The following is an 18163-nucleotide window of genomic DNA, read 5'->3' as shown; positions in this document are numbered from 1 at the left end:
GTGTGTGTGTGTGTGTGTGTGTGTGTGTGGTGTGTGTGTGTGTGTGTGTGTGTGTGTGGGTGGGTGTCAGAATGGGGAGCAGGTTAGGGGAATTTGCTGACAGGGAATATTAGAGCAGGATTTCGACCTGGACAAACTTATTTCCTGCTACGGTGGCTCTGATACCATGTGTCATTCTCTCTCCCCTCTCTCCCTCTCCCCTCCCTCTCCCTCTCCCTCTCCTCTCTCTCTCTCTCTCTCTCTCTCTCTCTCTCTCTCTCTCTCTCTCTCTCTCTCTCTCTCTCCCTCTCTCCCTCTCCCCTCTCCCTCTCCCTCTCTCTCTCTATCTATCTCGCCAGTGTTAATTTCAACAATAACTATAACGGTCACTTCAGTCAATCGTCAGTCTTTTGAACTGATGAGCCAGGACACTTCAATTGTAACAAACGTAGACGAGAAACAATATTGTTACTCTTGCTTTCTTGTAGGTTATTTTTGCTTTGATCGCATCAGAAGCTTTATGTTGTGTTGCCGCACTCGCAGAGGGCGAGTGCAGTTATTTTTTTCCAATGGGACATTTTAATGCTATTTGCTATTTCCTGAATATTGCAGTAATATTTCTGGAATGGTTGGAAAGGGCAGATTCTCCATTTGTTAAGGGAATTACTGTTATTTACCCCCATCCCAAGGTTATGATGGGGAGAAAAAAGCTGTATTCCTAAATTGTTTAACCTGTAGCCAAGCCACTATAATGTGACTAAAGACTAAAAGGCATTTTAATCATAAAACTGAATTTATAATTGATGCCAACATTAACACTGTCTCCATCTCCATCTCTCTCTTCAATTATTGTGAGGCTGTGGTCTATCCCCTGCTCCCCACACCCAGGAGAGGAGAAGAGAGGTTTTAGCCAGTTACATGGATTTAATAGGCTTTTAGCTGGGGGAAAGTTTTCAAGAAAATGGGATGAGTGGGCGAGATCCCAAACCGGGCGTAATATGTTTTTATGTCCTTATTATTATGCATTGTACTAAAATAGAATATCTGACAAACTCTCCCTACTTCTCTCCTCTCTCTCTCTCGTGCTCTCTCCCAGGCTGGTATGATCAGGACAGAAGAGGAGGAGTTCTTCATCGAGCCGGTGGAGAGGGGGAATGGAGTGATGGGGGAGGAGGAGGGAGGAGGAGGGCGTCAACACATCGTCTACCGATCCTCCTCTGTGAAGAAAATGCCCGTCAGCGGCCTCGCGGCAGACTACCACTCTAGAGGTCTGTGATTGGTTACTTACTTACTGCTTTCCAATCTGTCATATACCGACTGTATACTCAACCACATACTCAACCACAGACTAGCACTTCAAAACTGGGTTTGTACAGTACATGGTTGTGTTTATGTGTGCGCTTGTATGGATTCTGTGTGCAAATGGCAGAGCAATGTAATTCTCAGCGATGTGTGGTTCATGTTGGGGTGTTAGGAAATGTGAAATTCCAGTTTTCACAAGCTCCTTTGTTGCAGTTTATTAAACACTGTCTATTTCTGCTATTCAATGTATTGTAGGAAGATGAGACTGCAGTCATACCAATACTTTTATGTGTGAGATGGAGGCATGGACATCACCAGGACCGGGCTTTCGGGGCTTTAGCCCTGAATGATTTTGGGTCAGCCCTGAATGATTTTGGGTCAGCCCTGAATGATTTTGGGTCAGCCCTGAATGATTTTGGGTCAACCCTGAATGATTTTGGGTCAGCCCTGAATGATTCTGGGTCAGCCCTGAATGATTTTGGGTCAGCCCTGAATGATTTTGGGTCAGCCCTGAATGATTTTGGGTCAGCCCTGAATGATTTTGGGTCAGCCCTGAATGATTTTGGGTCAGCCCTGAATGATTTTGGGTCAGCCCTGAATGATTTTGGGTCAGCCCTGAATGATTTTGGGTCAGCCCTGAATGATTTTGGGTCAGCCCTGAATGATTTTGGGTCAGCCCTGAATGATTTTGGGTCAGCCCTGAATGATTTTGAATGGTCAGCCCTGAATGATTTTGGGTCAGCCCTGAATGATGGGTCAGCCCTGAATGATTTTGGGTCAGCCCTGAATGATTTTGGTTCAGCCCTGAATGATTTTGGGTCAGCCCTGAATGATTTTGGGTCAGCCCTGAATGATTTTGGGTCAGCCCTGAATGATTTTGGGTCAGCCCTGAATGATTTTGGGTCAGCCCTGAATGATTTGAATGGTTCAGCCCTGAATGATTTTGGGTCAGCCCTGAATGATTTTGGTTCAGCCCTGAATGATTTTGGGTCAGCCCTGAATGATTCTGGGTCAGCCCTGAATGATTTTGGGTCAGCCCTGAATGATTTTGGGTCAGCCCTGAATGATTTTGGGTCAGCCCTGAATATTTTGCGCTGCTGCGATGGTGTCAAACATTTTTTGTCAACTGAATGCGCCCCAATTGGTTTTACACTGCTGCTACTCGCTGTTTATTATCTATGCATAGTCACTTTACCCCTACCTACAGGAATGATTTTCGGTACTCAGCCTAGTTACTGTTATTTTACTTTTTATAATTTTTTTTTGTTTATTTGGTCAATCATTTTTCATTCTTGAACCTGTGTTGGTTAAGGGCTTGAATGATTTCACAGTAATGTCTCAGCCCAAATAAAGTTTGATTTGAATGATTTTGTGGTCAGCCTGGAATGAAAATGACAACATTGCAGTGGTTTGATTTGATATAAAATAATGGTCAGCTGAATGAGCTTGGGTCAGCCCTGGATGGATACAGACAACTCCAGTTTTGGGTCAGCTCCCTGAATGATTTCCTCTGAGATGCCGTGCAGGAACATATCGAAGATGCTTCCTGCTGCCAACGTGCGGAAATCCACTGCATAATTTGGTGTCAAACTGACCATTTTTTGTCAACTCATGACCCCAATTGGTTTTACACTCAGAAGTTTACATATACCTTAGCCAAATACATTTAAACTCAGTTTTTCACAATTCCTGACATTTAATCCTAGTTTTTCTTAGGTCAATCACCACTGTAAATGTCAGAATAAGTTTATTTCTATGCATCACTTGGGTCAAAACTGTTCTACCTACAGGTAACAAATGACCTTGACTAACCTGCCCACACATTTTCTATAGGATTGAGGTCCTCCAATACCTTACCAAAATATCCACATCATTTTTCTCCCTCATGGTGCCATCTAGAAGTGCACCAGTCCCTCCTCAGCACATTGAGGACTCATTTTACTGTGGATATAGATACTTTTGTACCTGTTTCCTCCAGCATATTCACAAGATCCTTTACTGAGGTACTGGCACCCCATGTATATAGCCTACTATTGTTTTACTGTTATTCTTTTTGATCGATGCCATAATTTTATGGAATGACAAAATGATGTGACTCCGGGATGAGGCCTTCTAGGCAAGTTTGTCTGACTAGTTCTGTGTTCTTTTGCCCATCTCTATCTTTTCTTTTTTTTGCCAGCCTGAAATATGGATTTTCTTTGCAACACTGCCTAGAAGGCAAGCATCACGGAGTCTGTTGATGTTGAGACTGGTGTTTTGCAGGTACTATTTTGAAGCTGCCAGTTGAGGTTGTGATGGTCTGCTAGACACTCTAATGTACTTGTCCCCTTGCTCAGTTGTGCACTGGGGCCTCCTAAGCCAGTTTCACTGTTCTGTGAAAGGAGTAGTACACAGCGTTGGGCCTCATGGCTATGTAGATTTTCCATTAAAAAAATCTGCCGTTTCCAACAACAATATTCATTTATAACATAACAAAGTATTTCTGATCAATTTGATGTGATTTTAAAGGACAATTATTTTTTGTATTTCAAAAACAAGGACATTTCTAACTGACCACAAACATTTGAATGGTAGTGATTTGTTGATTATTTGGCTTTAGGGAGAGCACAGAGCATGGAATATTTTTTTAGCTGCCGATCAATTTAAAGGTATGCCAAATTATATAATTGATCCTGTCTGTATGTACAGAAATAAATTAAATAATGAAAATACTACACCAGAAAGCATCATTTAGCCACAGAAGTTCAATAGCTTTTTCCCATGGCAAGAAAATGAAAGAGGCGATGCAAGGTGATGCAGCGTGGTTTCTTTGATTCATGTTTAATAACAAAAAGATAAACACTACAAAACAATAAACGTGGAAACCCCAAAACAGCCCTATCTGGTACAAAACACAGAGACAGGAACAATCCCCCACAAACACACAGATAAACATGCTAAATATGGTTCCCAAACAGAGAAATGACTAACACCTGCCTCTGATTGAGAACCATATCAGGCCAGACATAGAAATAGACAAACAAGACATCCAACATAGAATGCCCACTCAGATCACCCTGACCAACCAAAACATAGAAACATACAAAGCAAACTAAATGCAAATATCAAACAGCTGATTGTTGAAGTTGTCAATGAACAGTAGGCAGCATTTTGCAATATTTCAAAATCAATCTGAACAATCTGTCTCCACTCTTTTCTTTGCCTATGCTATTGGTTTCATTTAAGACAGGGTTGTTCATTTTTATTAGCCTTTAATTTCAGTCATTTGTGTGGTGTTAAAAAATATTATTATAATGTCTCCAGTCATGTAAAATAATTTTCAAAGACCCGGAATGTTCTGAAACTCTGGTGACTCCCCTGGATGGAGGTCTTGGGCTTCTGTTCTGTGATAAGAGAAGTGGTTGTCCAATCACCATGATTGATTTGGCACCTTGAGGTCAATCAATCATGACCTCAGCCAAGGGGGCTGTGTTATTGTTCAGCCAATCAGCATAGCAGCTTAAAGAGACAGGAGCCATGATTTTGCTCTTGGTTTGATCGATGCCTAGAAAATGTAGGAATAATGTTTTTGGCTTTTGGCGAGATTCACAGATTTTCAGTGGTAAGCACAATGAATATTATCAGCACAGATGCACAGCGTAATTCTGTTCAGCAGTGGGAAGGAAACGCCATACCCGGCACACACATCCTACATCAGCTGGCGAGCTGCTGGGAGCAACCGATGAGTGTTTGCAGACAGGCAGACAGACTCTACTCTGGCTCCACCTCTGATTATAGACATCGTGCAGGTGATTCTCTTGCTTCCACGTAGCTAACCTGTCACCGCCAGCCTTCTAGTTAGCTACCCTTTGCCTGGTTAATAAACACAAGCTGCTTTACAAAATGTTAAACAATCGAAGCATTGAGTTTAATATTAAAACAACTGTCTAGCTATGTTTTTCTCTTCTGTGAGTATAGAAAAGTACTCTTTGAATTTGTAGTCTCGCTTAACCCTCCCACTTTCCCAACTGCATTTCATAGGCAGGCTCTGTAGCCATTGTAGCCTAGTCTCTCTCTTTTCCTTCGAGAAAACAGCTTGATTCAAGGCCTGACCATTGAAAAGATATGAACCATAATACCAGCGATATGTTGTGTGCATTGGCAACCCGCATTTTACATTAATAAAGCAGTATCGTGGGCCGTTTTAAAAATAGGTTACAATGCGGACCGGGTCGCACTTTATTTTGAAAAGTCTAGATTTTCCATACTACCAACAAACTATCTGTTGATAAGCAACTGCTTGCTAAGGTTACAGTTAGATTTAGGTTTAGAATAAGGGTTAAGGTTAGGGCTAGGGTTAGGATAAAAGCCAATGTATGCTTGATTCGGTAATGTGTTCCAGAGGCTCTGTACGGAGCAATTGTGGAGCCTCCGGAGGCTTGCGGAGGCCAAATCGAGCTCTGTAAGGCGATGCCGTGTACCTCCCAAGTTTTCTAACAATGCGGAGGGCTATGCATAACTCCGTATAGCTCCACATTGACATGATTGGTTGACAGTAGGTGGGGGCAGTACATCCTGTATAAACACAAGCTCGCTTCCTTGACAACTTCCTTGACAACAAAAATGGACAATTTTTAAGAAAGGCTATCAGAACAAGTTCACAAATAAAAAACTCCTTTGATACATCGAATTGACATGAAAATGAGTTTGAACTCCTTGAAGGAGATGTAATGGGGATAGATGTGGTAAAGAGGTTAATGGAATGCATACCATGGGGGATAGAAGGACGCTGGATTGGCACACACTCAACAAATCTGATCTAACAAAGTGTATATTGGTAAAATCCGTCATGATTGATGTATTGTAACAGGCCCACAATGTGATTGCTAATTCGGTCTTATGCAGCAAAATTAGAAATTGTGTTTTGTACATTGGATAACAGTAGAGACTCAGAGCTACAAAATGGTATATCATACACTGCATTTGAGGAAAATGGGAAAGTAATTCTGCTTTTAAAGTGATCAACTTGTAAACTCACTTTTGAGAAAATGGCCTTTGAATGTTTTGGTATCTAGTGAAGAGCTCTTCTTTGTCTACACCCATTCAGCATCGTTCACACCCTCTTAAGCCTTAGCCCCACCCATCTCGTTTTGCACTCGGAGCGCACACTTGACGCTCTGGCCGATGATTGGTTAACATGAAACCAGCCTAACCAGCTCTGCTGGCAACAATTTCATTATGCTTTTTTGCAGACGTTTACTGACACCGGCCATATTCAACAGGTGTTGTACACCTGTCGCGCAACCTTAGCTAATGAGCCAGCCAGTTAACGTTAGCTAGTTAACCTGTTTTGACGAGCAATCCGTATCCGGGATCCTATTTATAGCCTCAAGCTCATTACCATAACGCAACGTTAACTATTCATGAAAATCGCAAATGAAATGAAATAAATATATTTGCTCTCAAGCTTAGCCTTTTGTTAACAACACTGTCATCTCAGATTTTCAAAATATGCTTTTGAACCATAGCTAAACAAGCATTTGTGTAAGAGTATTGATAGCTAGCATAGCATTAAGCCTAGCATTCAGCATGCAACATTTTCACAAAAACAAGAAAAGCATTAAAATAAAATAATTTACCTTTGAAGAACTTCAGATGTTTTCAATGAGGATTCTCAGTTAGATACATGCATAGTCGAGCATCTTTTTGTGACAAAATATCTTGTTTAAAACGAGAACGTTTTTTATCCAAGAATTAAAAGAGCGCCCCCTATCTCGAAGAAGTTAAACAACAATGAACAGTGGCAACAATGCCACAGTGATGGGAGCTAACCAACCAGGTTCAATGTTAGATAGCTAACATTTGTCTCTAACCAGAAAAGCAAATAGCTCTGGGTTACGAATAATAACGTCAGCTAGGGAGCCAGCTAGCTAATGTTAGCTAGCTAGCTAACAGTACAATTTATCTTAAGATATATAGCTAGCTAGTTAGGTAAACAATGAACCTAGCTATGTAAACAAGGAGTAAGTTCACACACGTAACGTTTGCTAACGAGCAAGTCGGATAACATGAGCTAGTTAAACAACAATGAACACAGTGCCAAATCATGTCGTTACTAACCTGCATGAATATGGCTTACTAGCTAACAGTACACTTTAGCTTGAAATGAAACTACTTTCTGTCAAAATTAGAAACATGTAATATCTGAAAATGTAGATAGCTAACGCTAGACTATCTTATCTGTTTACATCATCATGCATGATGGACGTGTCTCCCTGTCAGGAATGCCATACCACGGTTGCCCTTAGTTTGAAGATGTAATCTGGAGAGAGGAGTTTTCTCCATCTCTTTAGCTATCATACTCTAATTCCACTGATTTCAAAACTTGATCTTCCAGAAAGTGGAGAACAACACTTAAGCAGCTCCACTACACAATACATTAAAAAAAGCAATGTTCGACAAGATTACCAACACAGACTGACGAGCTCAAATAGACAGAAGCCCTCTATATGGCAGAACTCATCTCAGAACTCAACTCAGCCCACTCATTATCTCAGCCAATTATGGCTAGTGGGAAGGTTGCTCACTTTTTCTGTAGCTTAACCAACAAGGCTTGTAATTTTACAACTTTATACGTATTTACAGATTGCATACAAGTTTGTTATTAAGGCACATGAAATTTCACGTTCGGGAAGGCATTTCTGCCCCAAAAATAATTTTGATAAAAAAAAATATTTTTTTACGTTCCAACGGCTCTCCTGTGAAGTTGTCACTTGCGACATATGCCTAGTTTCCTGAATCGAGTCACAAATCCGATTTGGATATATTTGGCTGTTTTTCTGCATAACTTGTAGAAATCGTCTCTTTTCAGGTTTTGAAAATTTGACCGCTAAATGCTAACTCCCATTTGTATAAATTTGTATTTTATTTTTCAAGTCAGATAAGAACAAATTCTTATTTACAATGGCGGCCTACCCCAGCCAAACCCTCCAAAACCTCTCCTCACAACGCTGGGCCAATTGCGCGTCTCCTTATGGGATTCCTGATCACGGCCAGTTGTGATCCAGCCCGGGATCGAACCCGGGTCTGTAGTGACACCTTTAGCACTGTGAGGCAGTGCCTTAGAGCATTGCACCTCTCAGGATCTTAATCTGGTACCATAGCTAGCATACAGAAATCGGTGGTGGTAGTCAAAGTAGTTTTTTAAAACTGTAATTAAATTAATTGATGACATGAACATGTATTGGGGTTGACATCCGTACAAGCATTATACGTATAGCCTAAATGTAGGCCTATTTTGCTGGGGGGCAATGAGGAGATTCGGGATGGAGATGCAGGCGGGGAAAACAGTGCAGCCTTTTAACTTCACGCTGTCTTGGCTGAGCTCCTATGTCAAGCATGGACGTCAACATCTCAGAAAAGGTTAGGTTGTTTAGCCCGTTGCTTGTAATTAGCCGGATGGCTATAACGATTAGCCCTGAATCACTATGAGCGGTGCAGTGCAGACCAATTTATTGGATGCATATGACAGCTCCCCTAAGTGCAAAAAGTATGAATGGCCGCGTCACAGTAAAAGCTGTACGGCCTCTGCAGATTGTATTGACCATGCAAAGCCTTTAAGGGTTACGCTTAGGGTTAGGATAAGGGTTAAGGTTAGGGTTAGGGTTAGTAGATAGTTAGTTGAAATGTTACTGATAGTCTGTAGAGCATCTACAGATGGACGATCCAAATTTGGTGTTACCCCAGACCATTAACCATTTGTTTAGACGACACCTGATTCAGTAATGTTACCTCATTAGCTAGCTATAGCTAAAAACCTGGAGTGGGTTCAGCAGGATGCAGTGTTTTGGAATGTTCAGATAGAAATATGCTATGTAGAACAAACATGCCTCTCTGACTTGTTGAATAAGGATTAACGTCTGCTCTATTCATGGAATTTCTATCCGCAATGTTCAATAATAGTTTGCAACTGAACGTGGCCTATATGCAAACATTTATTGGCACAGAAATAAAGGAAAAGTGACAGCAGACAATGTATTACTAAATTCCTCTTGCCACTACACTATATCTGACTGGGTAAATAACTTTATTTTGAGTTCATGTGGACCCAGTGCTCAGACTTGGACCAGGACTCGGACTTCAGCCATAGAGACTCGTGACTCGACACGACTCGACCTTTGGTGACTCGGACGTGGACTTGAGCACAGGGAACTTGGGACTCGATTTGGACTCGAGGTTTAGTGACTCGACTACATCACTGAGCGAAACAGTCATTAGCTCCCGTTCAAAGTCATTATCCCCATTCTACTTTTGGACATCTGTGGTAGCAGATTGGTTGATAGCAATGGCAATGACACAACCAAGTGATGGAGGTGCAACCAATACTACTTTTCCAATACTTTCAGGCACCATCTCTGCTCTTGTGTTCGTGTCTGTTTGTTTTGTATGTAATATGTGCAATATATAATATATATGCTGAATTCAGTGACGAATTGTCTCTCTGTTTTCAAAATGTTCTCAACTCTGGGTTGTCCTTGTGCAGCCAAACCCCCCCTAAGGGAGGCCAGTTTGGATTTGGCTTCACACCAATCAAATCTCTTCCTAAGGAAAACATACAATTCCAAAAAATGTCTGTTTCTGGTCTGCTTGTGTTGATGTCCTGCAGTAGCTAGTTTACTAAATCGCCCATGGATGGAGATGGGGATTTGGACTTGTGGTTTTGACTTTTATTAATATTATTATAACCGCAATTCTGATCTAACCATGTGCCACTGGCACGAGATGATTAAAGTTCAATATGTAGCCAATTAGGCTAATGTTAACTACCTAGCTAGCTATCTAAACTGGTTCATTGTTGCCCATGCGAGGAAGTTAGTCTAGCAAGCATTTTAGCTAGTTAGCCTATGACAACAAAGGTTGCACTGTATGACAGATCCATAGGACGTTTTGCCAACATGAAGGAGAGGAGGATGGCATTGGAGTTCAACTAGTCTGCAAGTAGGGTGAGTCAACATGTTTTGTTTTACTTCGCACATGCGCACGCACGCACGTACACACACACACACACACACACACACACACACACAAACACACGCATCCTTAGTCACAACTCTATGCTGAAACCCTTACATCACATGACCCAAAGGGGCGGGATCCCTGCCACTTCCTCACTTTCCAACCAAGGTGCATGAATTGAGGAGCAAGCTGAGGTAGCGAGCAGATTCAGAAACACTTGGTAGACAAATGGAATTAAATAAAAAAGCTTAGTTTTTGCAAATAATAGAAGCAACACATTTTTGGCTTTTGTCCTTCATATGGAAGCCCTGAAGAAGGGCTGGTTATACTTTTAGCATTAAATAGACCATTTGTCCTCCAAGTGTTCCTGAATCTCCTCTCTACCGAGTACACACTGCACATCACTGCACTGTCTGAGAAACAGCACCAAGTTCACCAGTCTCAATGCCACCTTGGTCTGTCCTGTAGAATCACATCAGATGTAAAGTCTCCTGTTTAAGGGACCTGCATGGTTCTGGTACCGGTTCCGACTGACATTTTAGATTATAAATCGATCTGTGGACACCGTAGATCTAAATGGTATGTCCCTCCTACCTTTTTAATGGGGTGGCAGGTAGCCTAATGGGTTGAGTGTTAGACCAGTAACCGAAAGGTTGCTAGATCAAATCCCAGAGCTGACCAGATAATAGTCTGTCGTTCTGCCCCTGAACAAGGCAGTTAACCTGCTGTTTCTAGGTCAACTTTGTAAATAATAATTTGTCCTTAACTGACTTAGTTAATTGAAGGTAAAATAAAAATGTAATTGGCTCCTCTGACTATCTATCAACTCCCGGCTGAACCCTTCATCACTGACAAAGCAATCCTTACATTGTAGCGAAGCAGCAGAGTGTGGTTTTGTAACTCTAGCGCTTTCAGAGATGGATTTGTAGCCAACTTCATCAAAGTAATATAAAACAATTTAGGCAAAAAGCAAGTTCCTAACGAGTTCAGCAAGCCATGCTCGAGCACTGTGTGACGTGTGGCGGTGGGGGCAGAGGTTTTGATCAAGAGAGTCTTTTAGAAATATGCACATTTTCTTTAACGCAAACAAATACAAAATACGTATTTTACAGTTATAAGGAAGGTGAAATCTTAGTCGTTTTATAAATTGATTTCATGTATTCATATTTTTTAAAATAATTTTTGTACTGTGTACTTGAGCTTGTGTCTTCAAAAGTTACTACACCTCAGCAATTTATAATTATTTTTACCAGAAAGTTTAGATTTGTTCCTTTCTTGCAGCATTGGTAGTTGTTGTTTATGGCCCACTCATGATAAATAATCACCTTTGGGGATTATGTAGATTATGTTTTAGATCACATTTAGTTACGTTTAACTGTTTAATGGATTTATTCTACGACAGTACATCCAGAATTGACCATCTGCATGTGAAATATAGACCTATAGGTATATTTCTGTGGTGTGAGTGAGCCCAGTCCAGGTGAGGAGGATTTTGGGGAAAAAGCCCTGTGGTGGTCCATCTGTCTGTGCATGTCTCAGTCCCCTGAACAAAACAGCACTGCACATCACACACACACACACACACACACACACACACACACACACACACACACACACACACACACACACACACACACACACACACACACACACACACACACACATGACTCCCCTGGACCAAAACATTGCACACCACACCACTCTCCCCCAGACAGCTCCGACTGGACACTGTCCTGATGTTACCCACAGATAGAATGAGGGATGGAGGGAAAGATACAGAGAAGGAGAAAGAGGGATGAAACAAAAGAGTGTGAGAGAATAAGGAGTCAAAGGCGAATAAAAAGAGGGGAGGTGAGGGAAAGCACAGAAGATTGTTACGTCACAAAGGGAGGAGAGGCGGAGAGACAGATCAGGGAAAATGAAGAGGTCGGGAAGAAACAGTCCAAATATAGTCAGAAAAGAGAGAGAGGGAGATAGAGATGAGACAGGTAGAGATATATGATCCTCTGTCTGCCTGGTGAAATGAAGGTAATCCAGAGATTTCCAACAGCAGTGATTAATTGATGAATGTGCCACATCAATAATACAGCTTGCTCTCTCCACTTAGGACATTGATTCACACCTTTTCCACAGCTTATGGTGTGAAAAACCAATCAGTCTCCTTCCCTCTCTCTCTCTCTCTCTCTCTCTCTCTCTCTCTCTCTCTCTCTCTCTCTCTCTCTCTCTCTCTCTCTCTCTCTCTCTCTCTCTCTCTCTCTCTCTCTCTCTCTCTCTCTCTCTCTCTCTCTCTCTCTCTGTCAGCTACGGAACAAAAGGCTAAATTTAGCTGGCCAATACACTGACTGTCTGTGTCCAGGAAATTAATTAATAAGTAATTTATTAATCGGCAGGTCGTAAAGTAGACCTTGTGCAGCAGATCTGAATAAATGATTGATTGATTATAAATGAATACATTAAAATGTCCCTTACTTATCAGCGTACAGTGTCAGGATGGAGAGACGGTAGGACGGACATGGGGTGAGAAGTAAGTAAAAGGGAAAGATACCAGGCAGGTCATCCATGATACAAGTGAGTATGAGACGTCCACCCATGTCTCAGGACGTCGGGAGATGACGTGGAAACCATCCACTAGGGGGCAACACTGAGCACTGTTACCTTCAAGTAGGTATCAGTTTTGCGAGGGCATTGTGGATGGGGATGGCAGATGGGTGTAAGCATCTGGTTCAAAAGGTTGCGTCTTCAAATCCAGTGATAGAAAGTTGTTTTTAATATTTTAGTTTTAATCCTATCCCAAACCTTAACCCTTACCTTAACCATTCTGAGTTAAAACATTAATAATTCAGAGATAATGCCGAAACCTAACCCTAACCTTAAAACATTTGGAGTTAATGACTAAACAGAACCTTAAACGCCTTAAACCTTAAACCAGATCCGAGTCCAAAAAACAGTACAAGGGGATAGGCAGGCTGGTAGTCAGAACAGGCAGGAGGGTTCGGAGTCAGGACAGTCAAAGGTTGAAACCAGGAGGACTAGAAACAAACAGAGACTGGGAAAAATAGGAGCAAGGAAAACCGTTGGTTGACTTGGCAAGCAAGATGAACTGGCACAGAGAAACAGGAAACACAGGGATATATACAATATACACTGGGGATAGTGAGTGACACCTGGAGGGGGTGGAGACAATCACAAGGACAGGTGACCAGATCAGGGTGTGACACTTCATTACAAACACACAGTTTCAGAAAGCAACACGGTGTGTGTGTGTGTGTGTGTGTGTGTGTGTGTGTGTGTGTGTGTGTGCGTGTGCGTGTGCGTGTGTGTGTGTGTGTGTGTGTGCGCCAGGTGACAGTGGGTGGTGGTCTTTGTTACTCTACTAGTTGTCTCCTTCCTGAGATCTTAACTCGGCGTTCCTATGGAAACTCACACACTTGTTCTCTCTCTCTCTCCTTTATTTGTTATCAGAAGTTATGGAGTAGACTGATCGAATGTGTGTGCACACACTCACCTGCCAGCTTCAAACAAAAAGAGAGCACCAGTAATGAGCAGAGGTCTCAATCACACACCAGGGTTAATTCTGGCACATTTTGACTAAAACATCATTGAGTCTTGGTCACATTTTTGCCATTTGAATAATAATTTAGTGTAGTTATAGTTAAAATGATGAAACGGTGGGCCATTTTAGTCAACTAAATGCCCTTTCATTTTAGTCACTTCCCATTTGTATTGCCTCATTCACTTATCATCAACATGAATCACTGACTTCTATGTACAAACATATATAGCCATGTCATACCAAATTATTTTCCTGCATAATATTCTGTTCTCTTCGCAACAGCAGAAATCTGACAAACATATATTAGAATAGAGTATATAGGAATGATCTCCCATATAAAGTCCTAATTTAGCGAGTGCTAACGTAAAATCACTGAGGACGCCAAGACAAGCCAGGAAAAAAGAAATATTACAACCTGTGTTGTGATAATTGCATAGTTTGCTCTATAACCCATTCGTTCGTATCAAATCAAAATAATTGCATTTGTCACCGAATACAACAAAATACAACAACCTTATTTGAAATGCTTACTTACAAGCCAACAATGCAGTTCAAGAAATAGAGTTAAGAAAATATTTACAAAAATAACTAAAGTAAAAAATTGAATAAAATGTAACTGGCTGCACCAGGACATCCCACAGTTGAGAACGTTTTGAAAACACAGAGAGAGACCAAAGATAAATTATTTCATTTGGTCAAATATTTGGGGAAGCGTGGTTTCCCTTGGCCTCCATGAATACACACCACTGAATTTAGCCTATATAGATATAGAACATTACATACAATTCAAACAGACACTATCACAAGCGCAGAGATGGTGCCTCAAAGAATTGGAAAAGTAGTGTTGGTCGCACCTCTATCACTTGGTTGTGTCATTGCCTTTGCTATCAACCTTCCACAGATGCCCCAGTCACATTGCTGTCCAAAAATAGAATGGGGATAGTGACTTTGAACGGGAGCTAATGACTGTTTCGCTTAGTGATATAGTTATGTCACTAAACCTCGAGTCTGAATCGAGTTCCGACTTCCAAGTTCCCTGTCGAGTCACGAGTCTAGTCACAAGTCTCTATGGCTGAAGTCTGAGTCCCAGTGCTTGACTCCTGGTCCAAGTGGTCAAGTCTGAGTCACTGGGTCCACATTAACTCAGGTATAGTGTAGTGGCAAAAGGTATTTACTCATAAATTGTTTGCTATCCCTTTTCCTTTCTTTCTGCGCAACCAAATGTTTGCATGTAGGCCACGTTCAGTTGCAAAACATTCTTGAACTTTGAGGATAGAAATTCCACGAATAGAGCGGACGTTATTCCTTATTCAACAAGTCAGAGAGGCATGTTTGTTCTACATAGCATAGTTCTATCTGAACATTCCGAAACGTTGCGTCCTGCTGAACCCACTCCGGGTAGTGGCAGTGATCCCTTCCCTTTGGGCCAGGTGATGTAAGGGTTTTAGTATAGAGTTGTGACTAAGCAAGGATGTGTGTGTGTGTGTGTGTGTGTGTGTGTGTGTGTGTGTGTGTGTGTGTGTGTGTGTGTGTGTGTGTGTGTGTGTGTGTGTGTGTGTGTGTGTGTGTGTGTGTGTGTGTGTGTGTGTGTGTGTGTGTGTGTGTGTGTGTCAACGTGCATGCCCTGCCCACCTGAGGATCAGTCTTTTTCAGCCGTCTATTTCCCGTGTTTGAGAGGTGCCAAATCCACTTGTCACTTATATCTCACGAGATTGATTGCTTTCGTTTTACTCCTGCGACTCTTTCATACTTGCTTGTGCCTGTCATTTTTTCCCATTACATTAACGTTATGAACGCGGAAATGTTTGTAATGACCTGTCAGTCATACCCCAGTAATGGCTGAAATGGGCTCAATGGAATACATTGTCTTCCCGTTGCATCTACAGGAACTCTAAAGCTTCGTCTGGGATTTACCATATCTTGTCAACACTTACATCACAAGAAAGAGAAGAAAGATCACTTTCAATTTGATGGGTGTTCATTTTTTTTGTGGAATTGAAAAAAAAAATGCGTAATTTAATACAGTTTAAATGTTTACAAATTAGATGAGCTGAAATGAAAGCAACTTCCAAAATTGAATACTCGTATTATAGTGATGTTATGTCTGATCTCGCAAACAATGTAAACTATGATTAGATAGGTGTAATCTAGAGCCAAGCCTGTTGAGCCAAGTCTCCGAGGTTATCCTGCTATTGACACACTTGTCGAATTATCCAACAGAACTTGACAACAACAGTAATTAATGAGACAGTCTAGACGGTGCAGCCAATGTTCCCTCAAAAAAAAAAAAATGAGGCCCTGAGAAAATTCCAGTTCTGCTGAGCACAAACTTGAACGTTGTGAAAATGCTGTGCAACATCCAGCATGCGCTTACTGTGAACACTGAGGCTGCATCCACTTTAAGTGGACACAGCTCTGATTGGTTATAGCGCACAGGTCTGAGTAGACTGGAGTGTGGGCCTGAATCATGCTTGTCAATGCAATAGAATCCTACTCCAATGCGCTTTGTCTAAAAGTAAATCTCTTGCACATTTAGTTTTTCACATTAAATCTTTCTTAGTTTGTTTTGTTTCGGTATGTTATATTAAAAATGGCTAATATTGCATTGATTCGGTAACAATTTCCACAGCAGAACGAAGCGTTGATAGTGTTAGAGGGAACATTGTTTGCAGCCCAGTTCCACTCCTTTATGTTAATTTATTCATATACAGTACCAGTCAAAGGTTTGGACACACTTACTCTTTCCAGGGTTTTTCTTATTTTTTACTTTTTTCCACATTGCTTAATAATAGTGCAGACATCAAAACTATAAAATAACACATATAATAATATAATAATAATATATGCCATTTAGCAGACGCTTTTATCCAAAGCGACTTACAGTCATGTGTGCATACATTCTACGTATGGGTGGTCCCGGGAATCGAACCCACTACCCTGGCGTTACAAGCGCCATGCTCTACCAACTGAGCTACAGAAGGACCAGGTGCACCTTGTGCTCCGGACATAAGGACAATCTAGACCTCCCGGGTGCATCGCAGTGCTAGAGGCCTCACTACAGACCCGGGGTCAATCCCGCGCTGTGTCACAGACCTGGAGACCCATGAGGCCATAGGGTCTGGCCCAACGTCGTCCGGATTAGGGAAGAATTTGGCCGGCCGAGATCACATCGCACTCTAGCGACACCTTGTGGCGGGTCGAACGCATGCACGCTGACACGAGTCGCCAGTTGTACGGTGTTCACTCCGACACATTGGTACGGCTGGCTTCTGGGTTTAGCGAGCAGTGTGTCAAGAAGCAGTGCAGCTTGGCGGGGTCGTGTTTCGGAGGGCGCGTGGCTCTCGACCTTCGCCTCTCCCGAACGCACAGAGGTCCCGTAACGAGATGCTGAAGCTCATTGTCGTGCCATTCATCTGCCGTCAATCCTCATGTTTCAGCACGATAACCCCTTGACCCCATGTCTCAAGGATCTGGACACAATTCCTGGAAGATAAAAATGCCCCAGTTCTTCCATTGGCCTTATTGTTACACGTAGTACCCAGAAATATATTTAACATTTGAGATTCTTCAAAGTTTGCCTTGATGACAGATTTGCACGCTATTGGCATTATCACAACCAGCTTCACCTGGAATGCTTTTCCAACAGTCTTGAAGGAGTTCCCATACAGTATATGCTGAGCACTTGTTGGCTGCTTGTCCTTCACTCTGCGGTGCAACTCATCCCAAACCATCTCAATTGGGTTGAGGTCGGGTGATTGTCCTTCACTCTGCGGTGCAACTCATCCCAAACCATCTCAATTGGGTTGAGGTCTGGTGATTGTCCTTTGCATGATGGTCCCAAGGGAACATTCTCTGTGGGACCTTTTTATAGTTCCCGGTTTGACCCTGAGGTTGTTTTTAGGATATTCTTAGGATGTTGTGTCATGGTCCCTTAGAGGTTTTTGTCACGTGATGGTCCCCATTGTCCCAAATTATTATAAGTAAAGTAATTAAATGGTATGGGGGTTTTATGGTAAGTGGTATGCTGTTCATCTAAAATAGTGTTAAAATATGTAATCAATGACAATATAATTACTGCTAGTGCTGACTTTCCAATATGACCCCACCTGAGATTTGGGGTATGCTGAACTTTTTGCCGCACCACAAAGTCTGTAGAAGTTCAGAAGTCCGTTACACATTCATTACCTATGATACATCTCTGCACTTAGCAAAAGAGTGCCATCTGCACTGTTATTTTAGTTGTCCGTTGACAATTTTCTAATTGATTTAATTTACTTCTTTCAGCAATTTGAGTTTTTCAGTATAGTTGTCTAATGTTGGTGGGGCATATTATTC

The 18163-nt window shown here is 41.8% G+C and overlaps 1 protein-coding gene across 3 annotated transcripts in view; it reads left to right on the top strand.

Annotated features, from left to right (window-relative positions):
* Positions 1-18163, top strand: part of LOC118384013 (A disintegrin and metalloproteinase with thrombospondin motifs 2-like) — a 212830-nt gene that overhangs the window by 71104 nt on the left and 123563 nt on the right. For all 3 annotated transcript variants that reach the window (XM_052507619.1, XM_052507629.1, XM_052507632.1), the window contains exon 3: positions 1076-1247. In XM_052507619.1, the coding sequence (XP_052363579.1) occupies positions 1076-1247 (172 nt within the window). The remainder of the gene's footprint in view (positions 1-1075; positions 1248-18163) is intronic.

The sequence above is a fragment of the Oncorhynchus keta genome, chromosome 4 (genome assembly GCF_023373465.1).
Source record: "Oncorhynchus keta strain PuntledgeMale-10-30-2019 chromosome 4, Oket_V2, whole genome shotgun sequence".
Lineage (NCBI taxonomy): Eukaryota > Metazoa > Chordata > Actinopteri > Salmoniformes > Salmonidae > Oncorhynchus > Oncorhynchus keta.
Note: the sequence above shows the minus strand (reverse complement) of the source record. Positions and strands in the feature narration are given on the sequence as shown.